Below are 20396 nucleotides of genomic sequence, written 5' to 3' on the forward strand. Positions count from 1 at the left end.
CCACAAGCGTAATGCATAGCCTATAATAGGCCTGAATAATAAAGGAGGTTTCATCTCGACTTTTTATTATCAGAGATCGGTGCTGCCCTCTACACACACTAAATTATTTGTCTTAGATTTTAAAATAAGAAGTCGTCTTCCCTAAGGGATTTTGACTGGGGGATGAGGAATGATGACAAAAATATTCAGTTAAAAATTCAAATCGTATCCTAGGAGTTAAATAACAGAAAGTTTGAAATACATTTAATCCCTCAGAGAGTTAAATGAGGATTAAGATCCGAAAACAGATATACATGGTCATTCATTCCTTCGAAACCGCTTAATGTACGAAGACAGAATTCCAAATAGAGGTATATACAGTATTTTAAATCCTAGGTGTGAATTATAAAGTTTCTTTGTTTTCGGAAAATCCACTTAAGGGGGTGGAGTGGGTGAAAAGAAGTGAGGAAAGGGTTGAATTATTTTTATGAGGATACTTATATATCAAATACTAGATGTTACAGATGTGAAAACTGAATCTCCCTTGAAAATAAAGAAACATGTATCATTTGTTTTCGGAAAATACACTGAAAGGGGGTTGTAAAATAGACTGAAGAAGGAGTTGAATTCTTTTTATGAGAATACTTATATCTCAAAAAATAAAGATGTTACAGACATGAAAATTAGTATTTTTAATCTCCTTTAAAGAAAGTAACACGTATTTTTGTTTCGAAAAAACACTTAAAGTAGGTACTGAAAAAGGGGTTGAATTATTTTTATGAGGATACTTATATCTTAAAAACTGCAGATGATACAGATATGAAAATTTGTATTTGGAATCATATCTAAAAAAATTGAAGATGATACAGACATTAAAATTTGTATTTGGAATTTCCTTTAAAAATAAGGAAACACGTAGTCTTTTCTTTTGTTTTTGGAACATCCAGTTAAGGGGGGGGATAAATGAACTGAAAAATGAGTTCAATGCTTTGTTTGAGGATACTTATATCTCGAAAACGAAGCATGTTACAGACAAGAAAATGGTATTTGGAATCTCATTTAAAAATAAAGACGCGCGTATTTTGTGGCGTGGGAGGTGGGATTCAACTTAAGAGTGTGTAAAAGGAGTTGAATTATTTTTTATGGAAATACTAATAAGAAGTGGACTTACAACACACCACTAATGGAGTTTTGACTGGGGTGGGAGTGGGGGGCTGAGGAATGATGGCAAAAATATGCATTTATATGAAATCCTTTGAACTATGAAGTTAAAATTTCAAATGATATCCTAGGTGTTAAATAACAGAAGGTTTGAAACAAATTTAACAGCTCAGAGAGTTAAATGGAGGTTAAGATACAAAAACAAATACATTCATTCCTTCCGCCGAAACGGTTTAACGTACGAAGACAAAATTCCAAATATCGGTATATATTTTAAATCCTTGGTGTGAAATAGGAAATATTTTTAACGTTCCACCCCCAAAAGTTTTAAATGAGGTTAGCTCCGTAAACTAAATTATTCATTCCTCCAAAAACGTTTGATGTACAAAGTTGTAATTTTACGAGAAGGGTCTTCTTTTATGTCGTAGGTATAAACTATCTTATACTTCAAAATATTTCTCCCCTAAGGGGTTTATATGGTGATTGACTCTCAAAATCACAATATCCATTCTTCTAAAACAGTTTCAGGCACCAACTCATTATTTTTTTATGAAGGGTGGTCTTCTGTGCCCTAGATGTTAATAAATATTTAAAAATATTCCCCCTTTAGAAAGTATTCATTCCTCTATTATTATTGGATGTAAAAAAATTAAATTCCGCAGGTTGGTCGTTTTAACACCCTAGATTTTAAATAAGATAGGTTTTAAAACATTCAAATTCTTCCGTATGGGATTCAAATCAGTGTTAGATCAGAAAATAAATTATCATTCCCTCCAAACCGTTTGACGTACGAGCTGAGGGTGTATGTTACAGGCTCAGCTGACAGTGGACTCTCCAAAATGTAAAACTTTGATGAATAACTTTCAGTTTAAATAGGTAGCAAAGCACAGGTATCTTGCTAATAAAAAATAAAAAAGGAACACGTTGGGAGGTAAACAGTTGTGTGTCTATACATGAAATTATAATTCTGTGGCATTTCTCTATTTTGTGATGTGTCTGATATTTTGACCCTAGGGCAAGGAGTTAAAGATAAAAATAATGGAAAACGACCTATATTAGTGTTGAATCCTTAGTTATCAGGATTGCTGAGATGAATAATGACACTGCAGTTACCGTTTGTCAATGTTCAGCCCCCATAGGCATGGGGGTTGAGAGCAAAAATAATGTCCAGAATGGCCAAGGTTATGGGTGTATGTGTATGTGCTCCAGTATATCTCTCAACCTAACTTGGGACACATTTGACTTCTATCTAGAAAAAATTACCATGGATTTGAGACATCCCTAGCACTCCTAAGGGTGGGGATTGGAAGATGACCTATATGTAAAATCAAACACGAACAATGTTATTTTCGAACCCATCGTTTTTGGGGTCATTGGGATGAACAATGAAATTCCGGATGTCATCTAAGTCCGAGTGCAATCCCATTGGCATGGGCAGTGAGAAGTGATGAGACAGAAACCACCCAAAATGATCAAGATTATGTGCATATGTATGTATGTTCCAGCTTAGGTCTCAACCAAACTTGGTACACATATGACTTACCATCTTGAAAATAAGAAAAAGAATACTAGGGAGGTGAGAAATTCCTATCCCGGCTAGGGGTGAGAAATGGGAGGGGATGGCATGTAAAAATAATGAAAAAATTATAATAATGTCAAATCCACTGCATATGTGTTGCTGAGATGAATTGTGATGAACTAGATACCGTTTGAGCCCACGTTCAGCCTCCATTGGGATAGGGGCTGAGATGGGGTGAAAAGTAAATAGTCTAAAATGTCCAAGATTAGTGTTGAATCCACAGTATTTGGGATCGCAAGGCTGATTGGTGATAGTGTTAATGACAGTTGGAATCGTGTACACCACATCTATAGCACGATGGGTAAATACATACAACAGTATTTTCTTTTTGAAAGGATCAACTACTTGCCAGCCAACTAGGGCTTCCACAATGTCAAAGATATACTCAAAAATGAACTAATTTAAACTTGAAATCGAACACATATAAATAACTCTAAAACTACATTACAGATTGTAAAATATTAATCAACGTATCAATGAGGAATTCTACAAATCTTAAAGGTAAACATTCAAAAACTATCCGGGCAATGCCGGGTACTACAACTAGTGGTTAAATGAAACTACAACAATGTTAGTTCTTATTTTTTATTTCAACGAAGTAAACAATCGTGTATAGAAACTGTATTTCATTTTAAAAATCTCACATAATTTTTTAATTCGCACATATTCGAGAGTATCACTTGAAAGAAACAGAGTTCTTATAATGTAAACAATATTTTAACTTTTCTTCAGTTTTGAAGTAAAGAAATATCGTTTGGAGAGAGTGATGGTTTTCTTCAGCACAACGTACGTGACTGAGAGTGCAGCTACAAGAGCTAAACCCAGGAATGCCAGGACGTCTAGAAGTAGATACTGGTACCAGGCAAGATCGAGCGCTGCCGATCTCAAGTGACGAGCACCGTTATGTCTAATTACATACTCTATCCACCAGATGGCTCGATCCAGAGAAGGTCCTACCTCCTCCCGGTACACCGCAGAGAACTTCTTCATATTTTCACGGTAACTGAAACAGAACATGGCAGAACATGTCAATCGATTAATAGCTACTACCATACGTTGCAAAACAACCAAACTGAAAAGTTATTTAATTGCGTTGGTATTATTATTGTACCGGAAGTACACCAACTGCGAACATTCAAACTAAGCGCCTTTTAGAAGGCCACTTGTAATACGAACAGTGAACCTTCTAGTGGAAGAAATTTGAACGTTTATCGTCAGAAGGCTCTCCTGTCCACTTACGTGCCCCCTCTGGTGCGAGGATGAACAATTAATTTTGTTGTGTCAATGTTTTCAAAACTGAATTGTTATTAGATTGCTTTTGGTGTTCTAAGGTTACTAACACTTCTATCCCTTCCCACCTTCTTAAATTTTCCACCAATCACAAATTTTGAATATTTATTAAATTAGCCAATCACCTTTGATGTTGTGTACAGGGGCTCGGCCCAGAGATTTCTGGAAACATCCTCTCCGCTATAAAAACTGGGACCTTCTGGGCCATGTTGTCTTTCGATCGCTCCAGTCAAGAGGTTTAGAGTGTGTTCGTAGAGGAGGCAGAGGGCTTGCCTTGTCCATCCCCGGAAGGCCCAACAGCTCAAGGTAATGGCAGACATCTTTTCATCATGTAATAGTCACAGAAAACTAACTTGAGGGGAAGGTTTTAAAATACTTTCTTAATATGAAATTCAATATCCCATGTAAATGTTCAACCAAGTCTAAAGACCTTAGCCTAACTTAGGGAATAAAGAATGTGAACTCTATTTTATTCAACATTAACTTGGTATTGAGCTGATTATGATTTCGTAAACTTTAAAATGTATCTCTTTCCTTAGTAATTTAAATTTTCTCTCCATCTAGTCACCTCCATAGTATAGGCTTGGTCTCTGTAACTTTGGGCCATAAGCCCACATAACGTTTTAAGAATTTTTAATTGAAGTTCGAAGGAGTGCAAGAGTTCGCCTCCTAACATTTTGATTTTCAGCCAATAACTTTAATCTTTTGTTTTCCCACTAAGGGCAGGTAGATTGGGCATTTATTGCCCCTGTGACCATTTAACATGCAATTTAAATGTAACTTAGACTGTTAAGCAGGTAAGACAGTGAAAACTGTTCGTATTGACCTTATGTTAAAGTTAGATTGTGCCTTAAAGAGGCTTGAATCTTGCAATTTTGGAGAGTAGCCTTCTAGAGATTTAAGTGTGTGGAACAATGACGCTCTTTTGAATGCATTCAATTTTGGAGCTCAGTCTCCTAGAGGGTTAACTGAATGGAGCAGAGTAATATTTGTAACTTGGGAGCTTCAGACTCATTCTGTCAAATCGTTGTTGTTTGATTGTTCTAGGCATTTCTAATATTGTTTCTCAAGCTCACGAGCTAATCTTTATCTATTCAATTGTTATTGTTAATGTTTTACTAAGTTTAAAATCCGAAATGAGAAAAACAAGGAAAGAAATAAAATTCCAAATTTTTGAGTTATAAATTAAAATTTGATCTTTTCTCAATCCACCCATTTACGCCCGCACATTCTTATACCTCTGTGTTCTACAGAATCCCCGAAACAATTTTATTATTATTATTATTATTATTATTATTATTATTATTATTATTATTATTATTATTATTATTATTATTATTATTATTATTATTATTATTATTATTATTCCTCAAATGATGGAGGTTGACAAACTGACAAAGAATATCACACAATATATATTTAGTTATTAATTACAATACGGAATGAAAGTTAAACAATAATATTAATGAATAATGTTGGGAAAAAATCCTTAGCAACAAAGAAGGAGCAGATAAAATATTTTAATTGATTTAACTATATTGGTGGAGGGTGGAGGTAAAATGAAATGGCGTATGGCTTTTAGTTCCGGGAAATCCCAGGACGGGTTCGGCTCGCCACGTGGAGGTCTTTTGATTTGACGCCTGTAGTCGTGATGAGGATGAAATGATGATGAAAACAACACATACACCCAGCCCCCATGCCTGGGAAATTAACCAATGATGGTTAAATTCCCGACCCTGCCGAGAATCGAACCCGGGACCCTTGTGACCAAAGGCTAGCACGCTAACCATTTGGCCATGGAGCCGGACAGCGTAGAGGTGATGTCTCAAGATAGATATCAAGGCCTTCAGTATATGTATGACCTAGCTCACAATGCTCTCATTCGGCACACCAAAGGGTCGTAAGTACTGTAGGTGACCAGCAGTTCAAAATCAGTACCATCATGTTCTACACATGGTTCGTAACATTTCTGAAGATTATTGAACATGTTCATGCTCCAAAGTGTCGTTGGAGAAGAGTAAGTCACTCCCCCCATACTGTCAGCTGTAGCTCTTTCTTCCTGCATCCGTTGTCCTTGGAGGTGTAAGATTCTGGTGTGACAAAAACGGCGCAAATCCCGCAAGAATGGGGTAATAATGAGGTTTCTGCAGACTACTTGGTCCACTGTTTTTGGATTCTCTGCAACAGCCTCGATGAAATAAGGGCCTGAAATAAGGGTCCTCTTGGTGAAGTGGTCCATGTTTCTGGTATGTTCTACAACATATAACGTACGCCAGTTTCGCCAAAACATATCTATTCACAAAATTTTATGCTTGCTTATATTATTTATTTTTCATCATCATCATCATCTGTTTACCCTCCAGGTTCGGTTTTTCCCTCGGACTTAGCGAGGGATCCCACCTCTACCGCCGCAAGGGCAGTGTCCTGGAGCTTCAGACACTTGGTCGGGGGATACAACTGGGGAGTATGACCAGTACCTCGCCCAGGCGGCCTCACCTGCTATGCTGAACAGGGGCCTTGTGAAGGGATGGGAAGATTGGAAGGGATAGGCAAGGAGGAGGGAAGGAAGCGGCCGTGGCCTTAAGTTAGGTACCATCCCGGCATTCGCCTGGAGGAGAAGTGGGAAACCACGGAAAACCACTTCCAGGATGGCTGAGGTGGGAATCGAACCCACCTCTACTCAGTTGACCTCCCGAGGCTGAGTGGACCCCGTTTCAGCCCTCGTACTACTTTTCAAATTTCGTGGCAGAGCCGGGAATCGAACCCGGACCTCCGGGGGTGGCAGCTAATCACGCTAACCACTACACCACAGAGGCGGACTTATTTATTTTTAAAAAAACAAATTTACTGCCACTGTTCAAACGCACGAGTCACAATATTAACTTGGAAAAGCCATCGCGGACAGTAGTACATCAAAGTTATGTCCTTGGCTCCCATATCCTGAAAGCTTCTCTTTTTGGTTGAGAAACTTTACCTTCAACAACTGGGTTTTTATATTCCACACTCTCAGTGAATTCTAAGACCTTGTTAAGTGTAAGTGTAATACTTTTGATGCGTATGATTCTCTATGAATAATTTCAATGGTTTCACAGTGCATCAGAGGCTTTGCTTCAAATAAGTGCCTGTAATCCTTCGTAATAACCGAACATGAAATGAGCACCGTCAGCACAGACACCAACACACTAGATCCACTCCAAATTATTTTCAGATATAGACCTAAACGTATCAGGGATGGCGAATAAGTATCGAGCTCTTGCTCCGTTAGTGATACTTCTAAATAACGGAAATGTGTTTTACAATTTTAATACACTGTATAACAAAAAGCGACGCACCACGAAGGAATTGTCCGATGGCGATAAAAATCGGTGGATGTCAGGAACAGACATAGAAAAACAAACGATCGAAAGTGCAGAACAATCGAATGATTTATTGCAGAGTTAGAACGTTACAAAGTGAGAACGTCAATAAGGTGTTTGTCCACCCCTGGCCTGGATGCAAGCTGTCACTTGACGTGGCATAGACTGATAAAGTTCCGAAATGGTGTCCTGCGGAATTCCGTGCCAAATGGTCTCCAACTGTTGGGCTAAATAGGCGACATTCCGGGATGTTCGCAATCGCCTTCCCATGACGTCCCAAATGTGCTCTATGGGAGAGAGATCCGGCGACCAAGCTGGCCAAGGAAGGATAGGGCAAGCTTGAAGGCAGTTCATAGCAACACGTGCCGTGTGCGGCCAGGCATTATCCTGTTGGAAGGTAAGGCCTGGATGTCGCTGAAGGAACGGTAACACAACCGGCCGTAGAATGTCATCAAAATACCGCTGTGCTATCAGTTTGCCAGGAATTACTTCCAGAGGGGTCCGGCTATCAAAGGAGATGGCACCACAGATCATCACCCCCTGTTGTGGGGCTGTGTGGTGTGCGATAGTCAAGGCAGGATCCCCACGCTGACCTCGACGTCTCCAAACACGTTTGCGGTTGTCGTCAGGGCACCGTTGGAAACGGGACTCGTCACTAAAACGATATGTCCCCAGTCAGCGAAGTTCCACGTTACTCGAGCGCGGCACACTGTAATCTGGCTTGACGGTGAACAGGCGTGAGTGGTAAGCGGCGTAACAGGCGGTAAGAGCGCAAATTCCTCTCGCTCAGGCGTCTGTTGATGGTCATGGTGGACACATGGGTGCGGGTCACACACTGGATCGTTGATAATTATCCGGTGCTGTGACAGCTGTTGTGACAGTCGCTCTGTCTGCCCGTACTGTTGTGGCCCTCGCTCGACCAATGCCGTCCTGACGCTGATGCCTGCCGTTGCTGACCCACGCTTGCCAGCATCGTCTGATCGCCGCATCACTTCGACCCCAATGTCCAGCGACAACTAAATTCGACCAACCAGCTTCTTTCAATCCGATTGCACGACCTCTTTAAAACTCTGACATCAGCTCGTAACAAGCACGAATCCTTCGACGTGGCATTCTTACAGTCGACGATAAGATAGCGCAGTCGAAGCAACAGCTACTTTGAGCATAAGCTTCAGAATCGCGTCTAATATACACCTAAAGCATGCGCAGTTCGGATACGCGGGAGCTCCCGCTATTCATTCATTGGACACGAAACTTGAATCATTTGCATGTTCGATCCGAATGTCTTTGCATACGTAATTTCCTTACAATGGGACAACGCCTTCCCGGTGCGTTGTTCTTTCTTTTTTATATAGAGTGTACTACCTATACACGGAGTAACAAGAGAGCATTCTTCTTCTTCTTCTTCTTCTTCTTCTTCTTCTTCTTCGACTTTATTCAATTTCGGCCATCTACGGACCTTGTATAGTAACTTCCATCATATTTTCGTCTACTTTCTTGATTTTTTGTCACTCGAAAACTCCTTCATCCTTGCACTGTGCTATTTTCTTCTTTCTTCTGTCCAGACAGTTGCACGCTTTCTTTCTTTTTCTTTACAACCGCGAAACTTTATAATCCTATTACAAAATGTAAGCCTGTCCAGAAAATTAGTGATTTCATTATTATTATTATTATTATTATTATTATTATTATTATTATTATTATTATTACTTCAATGATGCAGTTCTTGATGTGTGTTTGTTACTCCTTTCTGCAACCTAACTTACCAAATCGCACAAGTAAAATGTAACTATCCTGCACGTTTTCAATCATGGCGCCATTGGAAGAACTTGAATGAGATGTTGATTCCCATAGGGAACCTGAAATATTTGTCCCGAATGAGTAAATTTACAATACCAATACAGTTGGTCCGTTACTGGACATTATAAATTTTCCAGCTAACTCATTCCTGGTTGCCAGTGTTTCGCCCCAGTGTGCTAAGTTGAACCATCATTTGGTAAATGGCACACCCACCGAGACACATGGCTAGTGCATACCGTGGAGGCTATCTATCTATTGCGCCCTGGTGGGGGTGTGATAAGCGTCATGCAATTGTAATTATTTATTGAGGAAAATATAATTCATTTTCAGAATAAAGAATATCTTACTGTATATACAGTAAGAGCAGGTCAGGCCGAGATGGTATGGTGAAACATGCACAGACTATTGTCTCCCCTGAGATTAACAAACACAATGAACGGCAGAATTAGAATTCTCAGAAATTGTGACGAAGGGGGAAAGAGAAAGGCACGAGTTGTTGACAAGTTTTCATAGCCCCGAGCAGAATAGGTAGTGGCGACAGCGCAGAGAGCTGGGTGCAAATTTCTGAGAAATGACGTAGGGGTATCTCCATGTACTAGCGGGAGTTGAACGCAGGGTTGGCACTGGAAGAAAAAATATGAGCCTTCCCGGTCACGTGGTTTAGGTGGACTAATGGAAAAATTCACCTGACCAAAGCAAGGCGACAACTTCGTATTGTAAGAAGCACTAGTGAGGCTAACTCCGCGGATTAAACTGATAGAAGGGAGTGAGTTATCAATTCAGAATAAGGTGGAATTTAGGAGCCTTACTATATTATAAAACTTATAAAAAGTTAATAATTGTGGGAGATTGCATGTAATTCTGAGAATTCATGGACGCTATTCGTTGATTGGCTGGAGGCATAGGACGCCACAATAGAGGGCGAAATCCCAGGCCAGGATACGGCAGCTAAATTCGCAAATATATCCATTACCAGCGAACGATAATAGTTGAGAATTGGTATAGAGCATTTGAGAACATAATTACATCATTGGATATCATATTTAAGCCACGGGTCGAACCGCAAATTGTCGTATGAGGGTATCGGAACTGCGCGTCCTAAGATGACCTCCTCTGAACTCGGGAGAGAGGGGATAGAAGTATAAATATGAGGTCGCGGACAAGGACTGAGAACTACTTTTGACAAAGCGTTCGAGCGGATACCACGCCTGGGGTGCATGACAACTTCTGATAATTTGTTCGAGCCGTAATTACGCCAGGGGTGCATGTGTGTACTTACTCGTGGAGTAGGGTTCGAAGTATTATATTGTCACATAGTACAGTGATTCATAACGTGATGTAGCTCATATTACAGTCTTGAGCATTATACTAGTATGAAGTGTTTCAAATAGTTACAGGACTCAGTAAAGCATAACTTACGGAGTGTGAGATTCTACCAACAGATTAGGAAGTACGTTACGTGAGAACGATCACGAGTGTTTGATGTATTTCACCTAGTAAACAGTCGATTATAAACTGAGACCTGGTCAGCTGTGTGAACGCGTGACGGAAATACAAGTGCGCGCACGGGCCGTTGTAAAGGGGATCCCGAGGTATCCCATGTTCCTAGTGTCCGGGAAAGGAATGAAGAATGTATATCTACATTAAGTGGGCTAGATACAAGGCCGAGAGTGTAAAATTTGTGAGTAGAATTTAGGGTGGAAATTATTCCAAAGTGCAACAGTTATTTTATTTGTTTTTATTCAAACTGTGTAAAGTTGAAAAGGGTCAAGGATTAATTCTTCAAGCTGGCATGAATACCAGTGGAATGCAGTGCTAAAAACCGGAGGGGCCAGGCTCCATGTCCGGTTTTAGCAGACTACAATGCCAGAGATAAGTAATCTTTTCAAATATGTGTAGATTGCTATCGTTAGGGGGAGGAAATCATATTATTTTATCATGGTAACTTGATTGTGAAACGAGCCGTCTCCGGCTCGTATAAATTCAAAGATAGATAGACAAAGGGACAAATTAATATGTACATGATTAGATCAAGCACTCATCATAATTTTGATTATTAAATAGAGTATAGTAGGGTTGAGTTGTTCATTCAAGTGCTTGAGTTGTTTGATATGATATGGAGCACGTTTCACGTAAAGATAATGTTAATATTCATTTAGAAGTGCTTCCAAAGTATTTTACGTTATCGGATGTTTTATAGATATTAAGGCAAGTGGTTAAGATAATCCAGAGGTAGGGTTGCCAAGTGATTTAAATTATTGTGGGACGGAATGAAGTCCATTGATTTGTTTGTAAATATCGCGAAGTTCGCCAGTGGACAAAATAATAATAATCTGTAGAAGTGTCGGAGTAATAAATTAATATTGGGTAATGTGTAAAGGCGTGTTTAATAATAATCTTTGAGAATAAAGGCACGGGCCTAGTTGGATAGAATGATTGCAAATCAAAGTAATTTAAATGTGGAGATATTATGTGGTATGAATATTTAATTTGGGCATTGAATCCGATTTTAACACTAATTGTTGATTTAACGTTTTTGGACCCCATAATAATCATAAATAAATTTGGTAGAGTCGAGATAGGCATTTTGATAATATGGTCACGCTATGTTTGAGGCCCAGAGTGATTTGAGCCAAAAGCAGAGATTTGGAGTTTGTGGGACAGAAATTCGGCCCGAAATAAAAGTGAATTGTACTGATGTTGATGAAGAAACAGATGGATCTTCAGGCCTACATAGAGGTTGTATTTCTATACCGGTGTATTGAGTGGCAGAATAGAGTCCACACACCGAGGGTTAATTAATGAAAATGTTTTGAAGAGTTCCGATGGATAAATGGACTTCAAAATGGAAAAGGAAGGAATAATTTAACACTTGCAGAGATTGGAGGTATTTGCCCAACTGCGAGGTGTTATGGGATTTGAGAATTGTCTTAGGAGCATATGGTCTCCATGAATTAACGACAGTACGAAAATAAGGTTGCGGGTTCGAACACTATTATGTCCCGACCGATGTGAATTCGGATCTTGGTGATTTCTGTTTAGAAGAGGACGTATGTGACTAAATTATAAAGATGGGGAATAAAAATAAAGATTCTCGAAAGAATAATAATATTCCAAGTAAATCATGTCTGGACTGATTAGTGCCAAAATAAATCGGAATTGAAAAAGGGGTTATGCGTTAAACATATTAAGAGTGGACTACCGTGTAACAAGCGAAATTATTTTTTTAAATAATAATAATAATAATAATAATAATAATAATAATAATAATAATAATAATAATAATAATAAATATTTGAAGAAGGAGAAGAATTTTTTAAATTTTATTTATGATCACAATAATGATGGTGGGAATTGAATTGAAAATATTGAAATTTTCAAACCACTTTAATAATGATAATATTTGAAGTAAAAAAAACCTACTTTTTTAAGAAGAATAATTTACTTTTTTATATTTTGGACATAATAATGATGTTGGGAGTTGAAATGAAAAATTTGAGATTTTTAACTAATAATAATAATAATAATAATAATAATAATAATGAGAATATTTGAAGAAGGAGAAGAATAAAAAAAGGAAGCTACTTTTTTTTAGATGAGAATAATAAGAGCGAGAAGTTGAAGTATTATAGCGAGGATGATTACGGGTTACGATAATCACGATTTCCACTATTAATAATAATAATAATAATAATAATAATAATAATAATAATAATTTAATATTTTTATTTTATTTTATTATTTCGGATGTTGATGATAAATGATACTAGGGAAGTCAGCTGGCGAATTAACGTAATAATGTCAAGTGTTGTAAATAATAAGTTAAGTTAATAGTTGTAAAATGAAGGCAGATCCCTACATCTGGACCATTAGGTTATAGTACCTTTGTCGTTTCCTTCAACTAACGATTAGCGTATCTTGGTTAGGAACCCGGGGAGAGTTTGTAGTTTCCCGGGTTGGTCTCATCTCAATCAAAGTGGAGGCGATAACATGGTCCATGTGATCGCGCCTACTTAGCCAACAGGTAATTGGTCCACGACCAAGTATGGTTATGGTGTTAACGAAGGTAAATCTGATACCTTCAGATATCAACGGTTCCACCACCCAAATGGAAGGGTGGTCAGAAGTGATAAATATTATGTAATCATTTTCAGAAATAATTTGCCAAATTACCGGCAAATCAAGGGTCAACAGATTTTGATTGTGTGTAAAAATTAATTTGTTTACTTAAATAAAATGCTCCTTTAGCATTTGCAAGGAAACAGTTCCAGGTTCTTGTTCTTGTAGAATAGTAAACCCTTGGTGACCGTTTAAATATCCGTCCCCATCCCTACGATGGAGCCTTCATAATTTCCCTTTGATCTGAATAGATATATAATTTGTGTGTTTTATGATGAGCCTTAAAGTTAAAGATTAGAGTGTCCCGTTCAACCCTGTAGTACTGATTGGATGGCGCCCTTACATTTAGTTTGAGATCTTATATCTCAAAATATAAATTTATTGTTTATTAGTTGCGATAGATTCGGACCGTAACACTCCCTGAGATAAATGCTGGTTGGGACTCAGGCTTTGAGCGGGTACACTATGTATCAATTACTGTTTTCATTACCCACCTTGAAGGGGTGGGGAGAGCCACCTGGAGGGTTACGCCCTCAATCCGTGAAGGCCACTGCTTAGGCTACTTGGAGCCAGCGGCAGTGCCAATGCACTATGAGAGACTTTGTCTCATTTTTAAAAATTGATGCATGCCTGGCCATCCGATGGTCTAGATGTTGTTTCCCATAAGGATACTGAAATATTTGTCCCGAATGCTTAAATTTATAATATCAATATAGTTGTCAACCTTGACAACCAGGAATGAGTTAGCTGGAAAATATACAATGTCCAATAACGGAACAACTATATTCATATTAGAACTAGAATTAGCAAGGGAATCTTGTACCAGAAATGTTTTCATATCCTCCCCTTAAATAATAATAATAATAATAATCGTATGGCCTCAGCTACCGTGTGCAGACATTTCAATTTGACGCCATCTGGCTGTCTGCTCGTCAATTTCGACGTTCCGTTTTACTCTAGGCCCCCACTAGATGGCAGACCGAGTAAACCGAAACTCTCTTGGGCGTCTATGGCTGAGATTTAATTAATTTTGTCGGGTAAACACCAAATGTGTCACCAGAGATCTTTTACATGCCGACATCGTACGACATGGAGTGTCGAATGGACTTTTTTCCGCCCTTCAAAAATCCGACTACCTCTGCCGGGTTTGAACCCGCTATCTTGGGATTCTGAGGCCGACACTCTACCGCTGATCCCCTTCATAACATGTAAAGACAACATTTAAATGTAGTATATTCTGTATACAGTAAGATATATATGCGATATAAGACAAAGAGTAAACCCATAGCTAATAACACTGGTAACAACTAGACAAGAAATAAACGTTGTTTTTCTGACAAGCAACTCACCTTGAGTCATTGATGACTTTCCCAAGAGCTTCCAGCAATGTCTCCTTAGTCAGATCGTTGAGTGGCAGGCAGACACCGATTTTGGCAGACACATATTTTCCAACGTTGTACTTTTGATCTCCTAAGAAAGGCATTCCAATGAGAGGAACGCCATGGTATGCTGCCTCTTGAAAACTCTGAAGTCCGCCTTGAGTGATGAATACACGGATATTTGGATGTGCTGTTGACAAAGATAACAATGTTACATAGTAAATTCCATTCCTCTTGAAACATTCCGGTAGTGTATCTATGTCATTGGCTTCTCACCACGGCAGCCGTAGTTCGAATCCCAGTAAATGCAAGTGTATGGTAGTGAAACATGGATGATAACTAGCTCAGAAAGAAGGAGAATACAAGTTTTTCGTAATGTGGTGTTACAGAAGAATGCTGAAGGTGAGATTGTTCCATCGAATCACAGATGAAGAGATACCGAAAACTGGTTGAGAGGAGACTGATTTCATTAAATTTGATGAGAAGAAGCGATAAGATGATATGACACATTTTAAGTCACCCAGAATTTGTTCAGTTGGTTTACGGGGGAAGTGTGGGCGGTAAGAACGGAAGAGGTGGACAAAGGTATGGATATGACAAGCAGATTAGAGCATAAGCAGGATGTAGTAGTTGCATAGAAATGGACAAGTTAGCAGAAGATAGGGTGGCAAACCAGTCTATAGAGTGATAACACAAACGACATAACTTTATAACTCCAGGACTGTATCTTACGCAATATGTCCTGCTGAGGCATCCATTTAGCTTGCATGACGTTGCTGGACAGTCCTGGCAAGACGTCCGCCTCCCATTTCCACAGGACGCGCTGTGGTATCTCGGAGAAGGCCTGGACGAAGTGATTCAGTTTCTCTTTGGGCAATCGCTCACTCCTTACCATGGATCCAAGACTGAAGTAAACAACTCCATGCTCGGCACCATCGAGGAAATTCTTGATGTCCTAGATGGAAAGATAATAAATGAGTTAGATTATGCCCAGATTCCCCGCTCAGAAACAGGAACAAATATTAATATCGGCACAGTGCTCAGTTTTGATAGTGTGTAAATTTTACAACCTTTCTGCTAGTAGCTACGATTTCTCATCCAGATGGTACACAGTTCTGTACGATGTAGGCTCTATTCAGTCACTGTTTATCGGCAACATACTTCAAGTGGGGTGACAGATGTTATGAATATACCTCGGATTTGTAGGTGGCAATAGGTTAGATTGCAAAGTAATTTGGTTTGTAGGAAGTGTCATGCAACCCGTTGTACCATAATGTAGGAAGAGTAGCATAAATTCGAGGAGTTATATAGGCTGATTCCCTAATATCTATGCAAATCTCATATCATGACCGTTGTACAGTGTAGGGTACACTTGTTACTGGCTTAAGTAAGTTTGCATTCTAACCTATTAGTACCTAATAATCCGGACTCCAGTTATGAAGAAACTAGCTAGCATGGCTAGCCCCTTAAAACCGTTCGATACCAGTGTCTACGTGGGGAAGTGTCAGAAGTTTGCACTGAAGATGCTGATACATAAGCCCACCAAGTGGTTTTACTAAGTGGATGACACCTTCGACCTTTGACCACACAATGAAAAATGCTGCTCAAGTTTCTCCAACATCTCAATAGCATCCACCAAAAAATCCAGTTCTAGTGGAGAAAGAAGTGCTGGGAAATGCCCATTCCTAAACATGCTTATGAGGAGGGACACCCACCATCTAACCTACAGAAACCAACAGTTCTATACCTGAGTAACGTGGAGGATCTCCTCTCAGCTTTACGAGCTAATTGATAAAAGAATATAGAGACGACAAGGTTGTTAAGAAACACGAAGAGATATTGGAACAATTATGGACAAGTCTAGCAAAGCTTCGAAGAATATCAGCATCGACACCGCCTTAACAACCATAAAAGAAACATCCTTGTGATTACGCCCGGTTCCTCTCTATAGCCTAGGTGCCAGTAGCGTCGTCTCGTCGGCCTCGCAGTAGCGTATACTGAGGGCTAACAAGGCTATCAGTGAAGGCCAAACCTCAAATGCAAATTATGGAAGTCTAAAGCACATTATAATGTAAGCATCCGACACATTGTTCCATTTACAAAGCTTGAAAACAGTGCGGAAAAACGTCGCACGTATTTCTTAGAACAAGGCTTCGGAGACTGATATTGCAGCCCAGACTCTCATCCCCCTTCCCTTGATTCAACTCACACTGCTTGCTGCTATATGCTTGACAGGCACGGAGAACGAACGGGGAGGGAAGGGTGTGCTAGGCTTCGGTCCATCAGATCGCCGCTACTATCAACCATGCCTTACTCAGTGTACTGTATATACTTCTTCACCTCATCCTTCTGAATTAATTATATAGATAACAGAGTGCTGGTATTTCACTCCCGCTTACTTCTACATCCTTGTAGAAAGACAATGCAGGGCTGCTGTTATAGGAGTAATATAGTTTATTTTTATTGGTAGATCTGCTAAAATGAAATGCAATCCTTCTGGTTTAGTGTTCCCAGTGGCGTATACTGAGGGCTACCAAGGCTATCGGTGAAGCCCAAACCTCAAGTGAGAACGATCGAAGTCTAAAGCACATTATAACGTCAGCATCTGACACATTGTGCCAAACTTGAAAGCAGTGAGAAAAAACGTCGCACGTATTTCTGAGAGCTAAGCATCGGAGACTGATATCGCAGCCCAAACTCTCATCCCTCTCCCCTCTATTCACCAATAGCAGCTTGTTGCTGTATATTGGATAGGTGCGTGGTCCAGGGCGATAGGTGTACTAGGCTTCGGATCGTCAGATCGCCACTACTAACCTTCAACCATGCGTTACTCATTGTATATACTACTTCCTCATCTCATACTTCTGACTTAATCATATAGATAACAGAGTGCTGGTATTTCAGTCCCTTTTCCTTCTACATCCGTGTAGGAAGACACTGCAGGGCTGCTGTTATAGGAGCAATATAGTTTTATTTTTATAGGTACAACTGCTAAAATGAAATGCAATCTTTCAGGTTCTCTTTTGTTGGTTGGAATTGAACCCATGATCATGGGTCAGACACCACCACTGATCTCCCGAGGAAGCTAATAAACCAGTGAACGATAGGTACGACCGCTATAAAATTCAGCATTTGTATTTAATAATAATAATAATAATAATAATAATAATAATAATAATAATAATAATAATAATAATAATAATAATAATAATGGTGCATGGCATCTGTGTAGGGTTGGTGGTGTCCTAATGAGGATAAAATAAATGTCGAAGACGTCATAAACACCCAGTACCCAAGCCAGGGAAATTAACAGTATGAGGAGGTTGATTCTCAAAATTGATCCGGGGCCGTCGGACCAAAGGCAAGCATTCTATCCATTTAGCCACAAAGCCCGACTTTAATTTGCTAAACCTTCGGCTACCATCTCCACTGATCTGGGGTTGAGCATTGGCAGCAGCAGAGGCTAGGGCAATAGCTTGTGAAGGAGATTTAACAACACAGCAGGCTTCTCCGTTGGCTATTGGCTGCAGCTCAAAACGCTGAAGGCTTGACGTTCACTAAACCTACCATCGAAAAGGGTAATCTAAGTCTACTGGCAGCCCACGTCTTGATCCCAGTATAAACCACTGACAATCAATCAATCAATCAATCAATCAATCAATCAATCAATCAATCAATCAATCAATCAATCAATCAATCAATCAATCATCAATCAATCAATCCATCAATCAATCAATCTCCTGGGTGGGGCAGTAGAATAACACCCACGATATATCCTGCCTGTCAATCAATCAATCAATCAATCAATCAATCAATCAATCAGTCAATCTCCTGGTTAGGGGCAGTAGAATAACACCCACGATATCGCCTGCCTGTCGCAAGAGGCGACTAAAAGGGGCTCCAGGGACAACTTGGGACCGTGGGTTGGCGACCAGGGGGTCTTTGGCTGAGCCCTGGCATTGCTTGTGCCAGGCTCCTCACTTTCATCTGTCCTACCCGACCTTCATTGATCAACTCTTGTTCATTTCAGACCCTGACGGTATTAGGTCACGATGCCTAAGGAGTCATTCATCTCCATGCCCGTAGTGGACTTTGTCTTTCTTTGGCCGATACCTTACTTTTTCTAATTGTCGGGTTCCTTCTACTCGCCCCCCCCCCCCTCCCCACTCTGATTAGTGTTATAGGAGGATGATTGCCCAGTTATACGTCCTCTTAAAACAACATTCACCACCACCGCTGTGACAATGTGCGGCACCACATTCTCTATGCAGTCCGTCCTTAATGTTATAAGTGGCGGCTGCAAAAATATCCTACTTTGAAGGGGGTATGCGAAGTAGCTCCTTTGGGAAGAGCTTTCACATTACTGGCCATCCGCATGGGCGTTTGCAAGACTACTTTTTATTTCTTTATTCTCTCTCGACCGCGCGTCAAGATGTATTTGTTATTTTATTACCTTCTCCATTTTCTACCTTGAAAGCCTTGCAGGTGGCCATGGACCGGGGGTGACAGTGGCTCTTGAGCGGCAGTGGTCTAGTGCCGGGGATGTCTTGGTACGACCGCGACAGGGTAACCAGTGCCGAAAGGAGATATGGGATTGCCTGGTGGGTTTAGGGAGGTTTCTCATAACTTCTCCTTTACGGAGGGGTGCAAGTAGCTGGCAGAAGACTAGCCTTTGCACCTCAAGTTATTCTGTACTCTTGTACTGGGCTATGTTCCTGCGGTAGTACTCGCTTGTCGGTCATTTGTCCAAACAGGTAGGTCACCACGGGCTGTGAGGCGGGGCGGAGCCTCACGGCACTTCCCCCCCCCCCCCCCCCAACATCAATGTCTTGTGTAGAGGAACAAGAGCTTGGATAAGAATAGTGAGTATGTTGAATAGCAATGTGTACTACTATGTATTCTTTTGTCTGCCTGTAAAATAAAGTTTCTCCGTGGAAGATATTGTTTCCTTATTTTTTTAAAGATACATTATACTCACACGGTGCCCGTCATCGTTGAAGGGTCTGCCTTACAAAGGCTGCACCACTCTTAGTAATAAGCCATACGAAATAACACCTGGAGTGTACAAAATTCCCTGTACTTGCGGCAAGGTATACATTGGCCAAACATTCCGGTTCCATTGGCACTCGTATCAAGGAACAACAACGTAATATCCGTGACAACCAGCCAGACAAATCAGCAATAGCTGAGCGCAACCTATCAATGGGCCATGACGTCGAGTTCCAAAGATGTTCGACTACTACTAACCTGTTTTCATTCTTTCCTTGAAGAAGGAGGTGAGCCTCTTAGACGGTCACGCCGTCTCTCAGACCAGGACATGCTTGGAGAAAGTGAGGGGGTAGGCGTTCGTTGCATATACTAGGAACTGTCCCGGCATTCACCTTAGTGCAGGAGAATGGAAAACCATGGAAAACAATTTTCAAGACAGCCGAAGGTGGGAAGTGGTGGTGATTATTGTTTTAAGAGGAAGTACAACTAGGCAACCATCCTTTATATAACATTAATCAAAGAGAAAAAATGGAAGGGGTCCGACATTTCGAAAAATGAAGATATCGGCCCAAGGAAGACAATGGCCACGAAGGGCGTGAAAATGAAAGACTCCCTAGCCCTCGCAAACCTAATAGCGTCGGGGTCATAAAAGAACAAGGGTTGACCAAGAGAGGTCGGATAGGATAGATGAAAGTGAGGAGCCTGGCACAAGTAAGTGGAAGCAATGCCAGGACTCAGCTAAGG

The 20396-nt window shown here is 40.1% G+C and overlaps 1 protein-coding gene across 1 annotated transcript in view; it reads right to left on the reverse strand.

Moving 5' to 3' along the window:
• Positions 1-3290: 3290 nt before the first annotated feature.
• The window catches only part of LOC136866672 (UDP-glycosyltransferase UGT5-like), a 139461-nt gene continuing 122355 nt past the window's right edge, over positions 3291-20396 (reverse strand). The window contains exons 5-7 of the mRNA XM_068226584.1: positions 15396-15618; positions 14634-14853; positions 3291-3722 (exon numbers count right to left, since the gene is read on the reverse strand). Of these exons, the coding sequence (XP_068082685.1) occupies positions 3437-3722; positions 14634-14853; positions 15396-15618 (729 nt within the window). The 3' untranslated portion in view covers positions 3291-3436. The remainder of the gene's footprint in view (positions 3723-14633; positions 14854-15395; positions 15619-20396) is intronic.

The sequence above is a fragment of the Anabrus simplex genome, chromosome 3, assembly GCF_040414725.1.
Source record: "Anabrus simplex isolate iqAnaSimp1 chromosome 3, ASM4041472v1, whole genome shotgun sequence".
Lineage (NCBI taxonomy): Eukaryota > Metazoa > Arthropoda > Insecta > Orthoptera > Tettigoniidae > Anabrus > Anabrus simplex.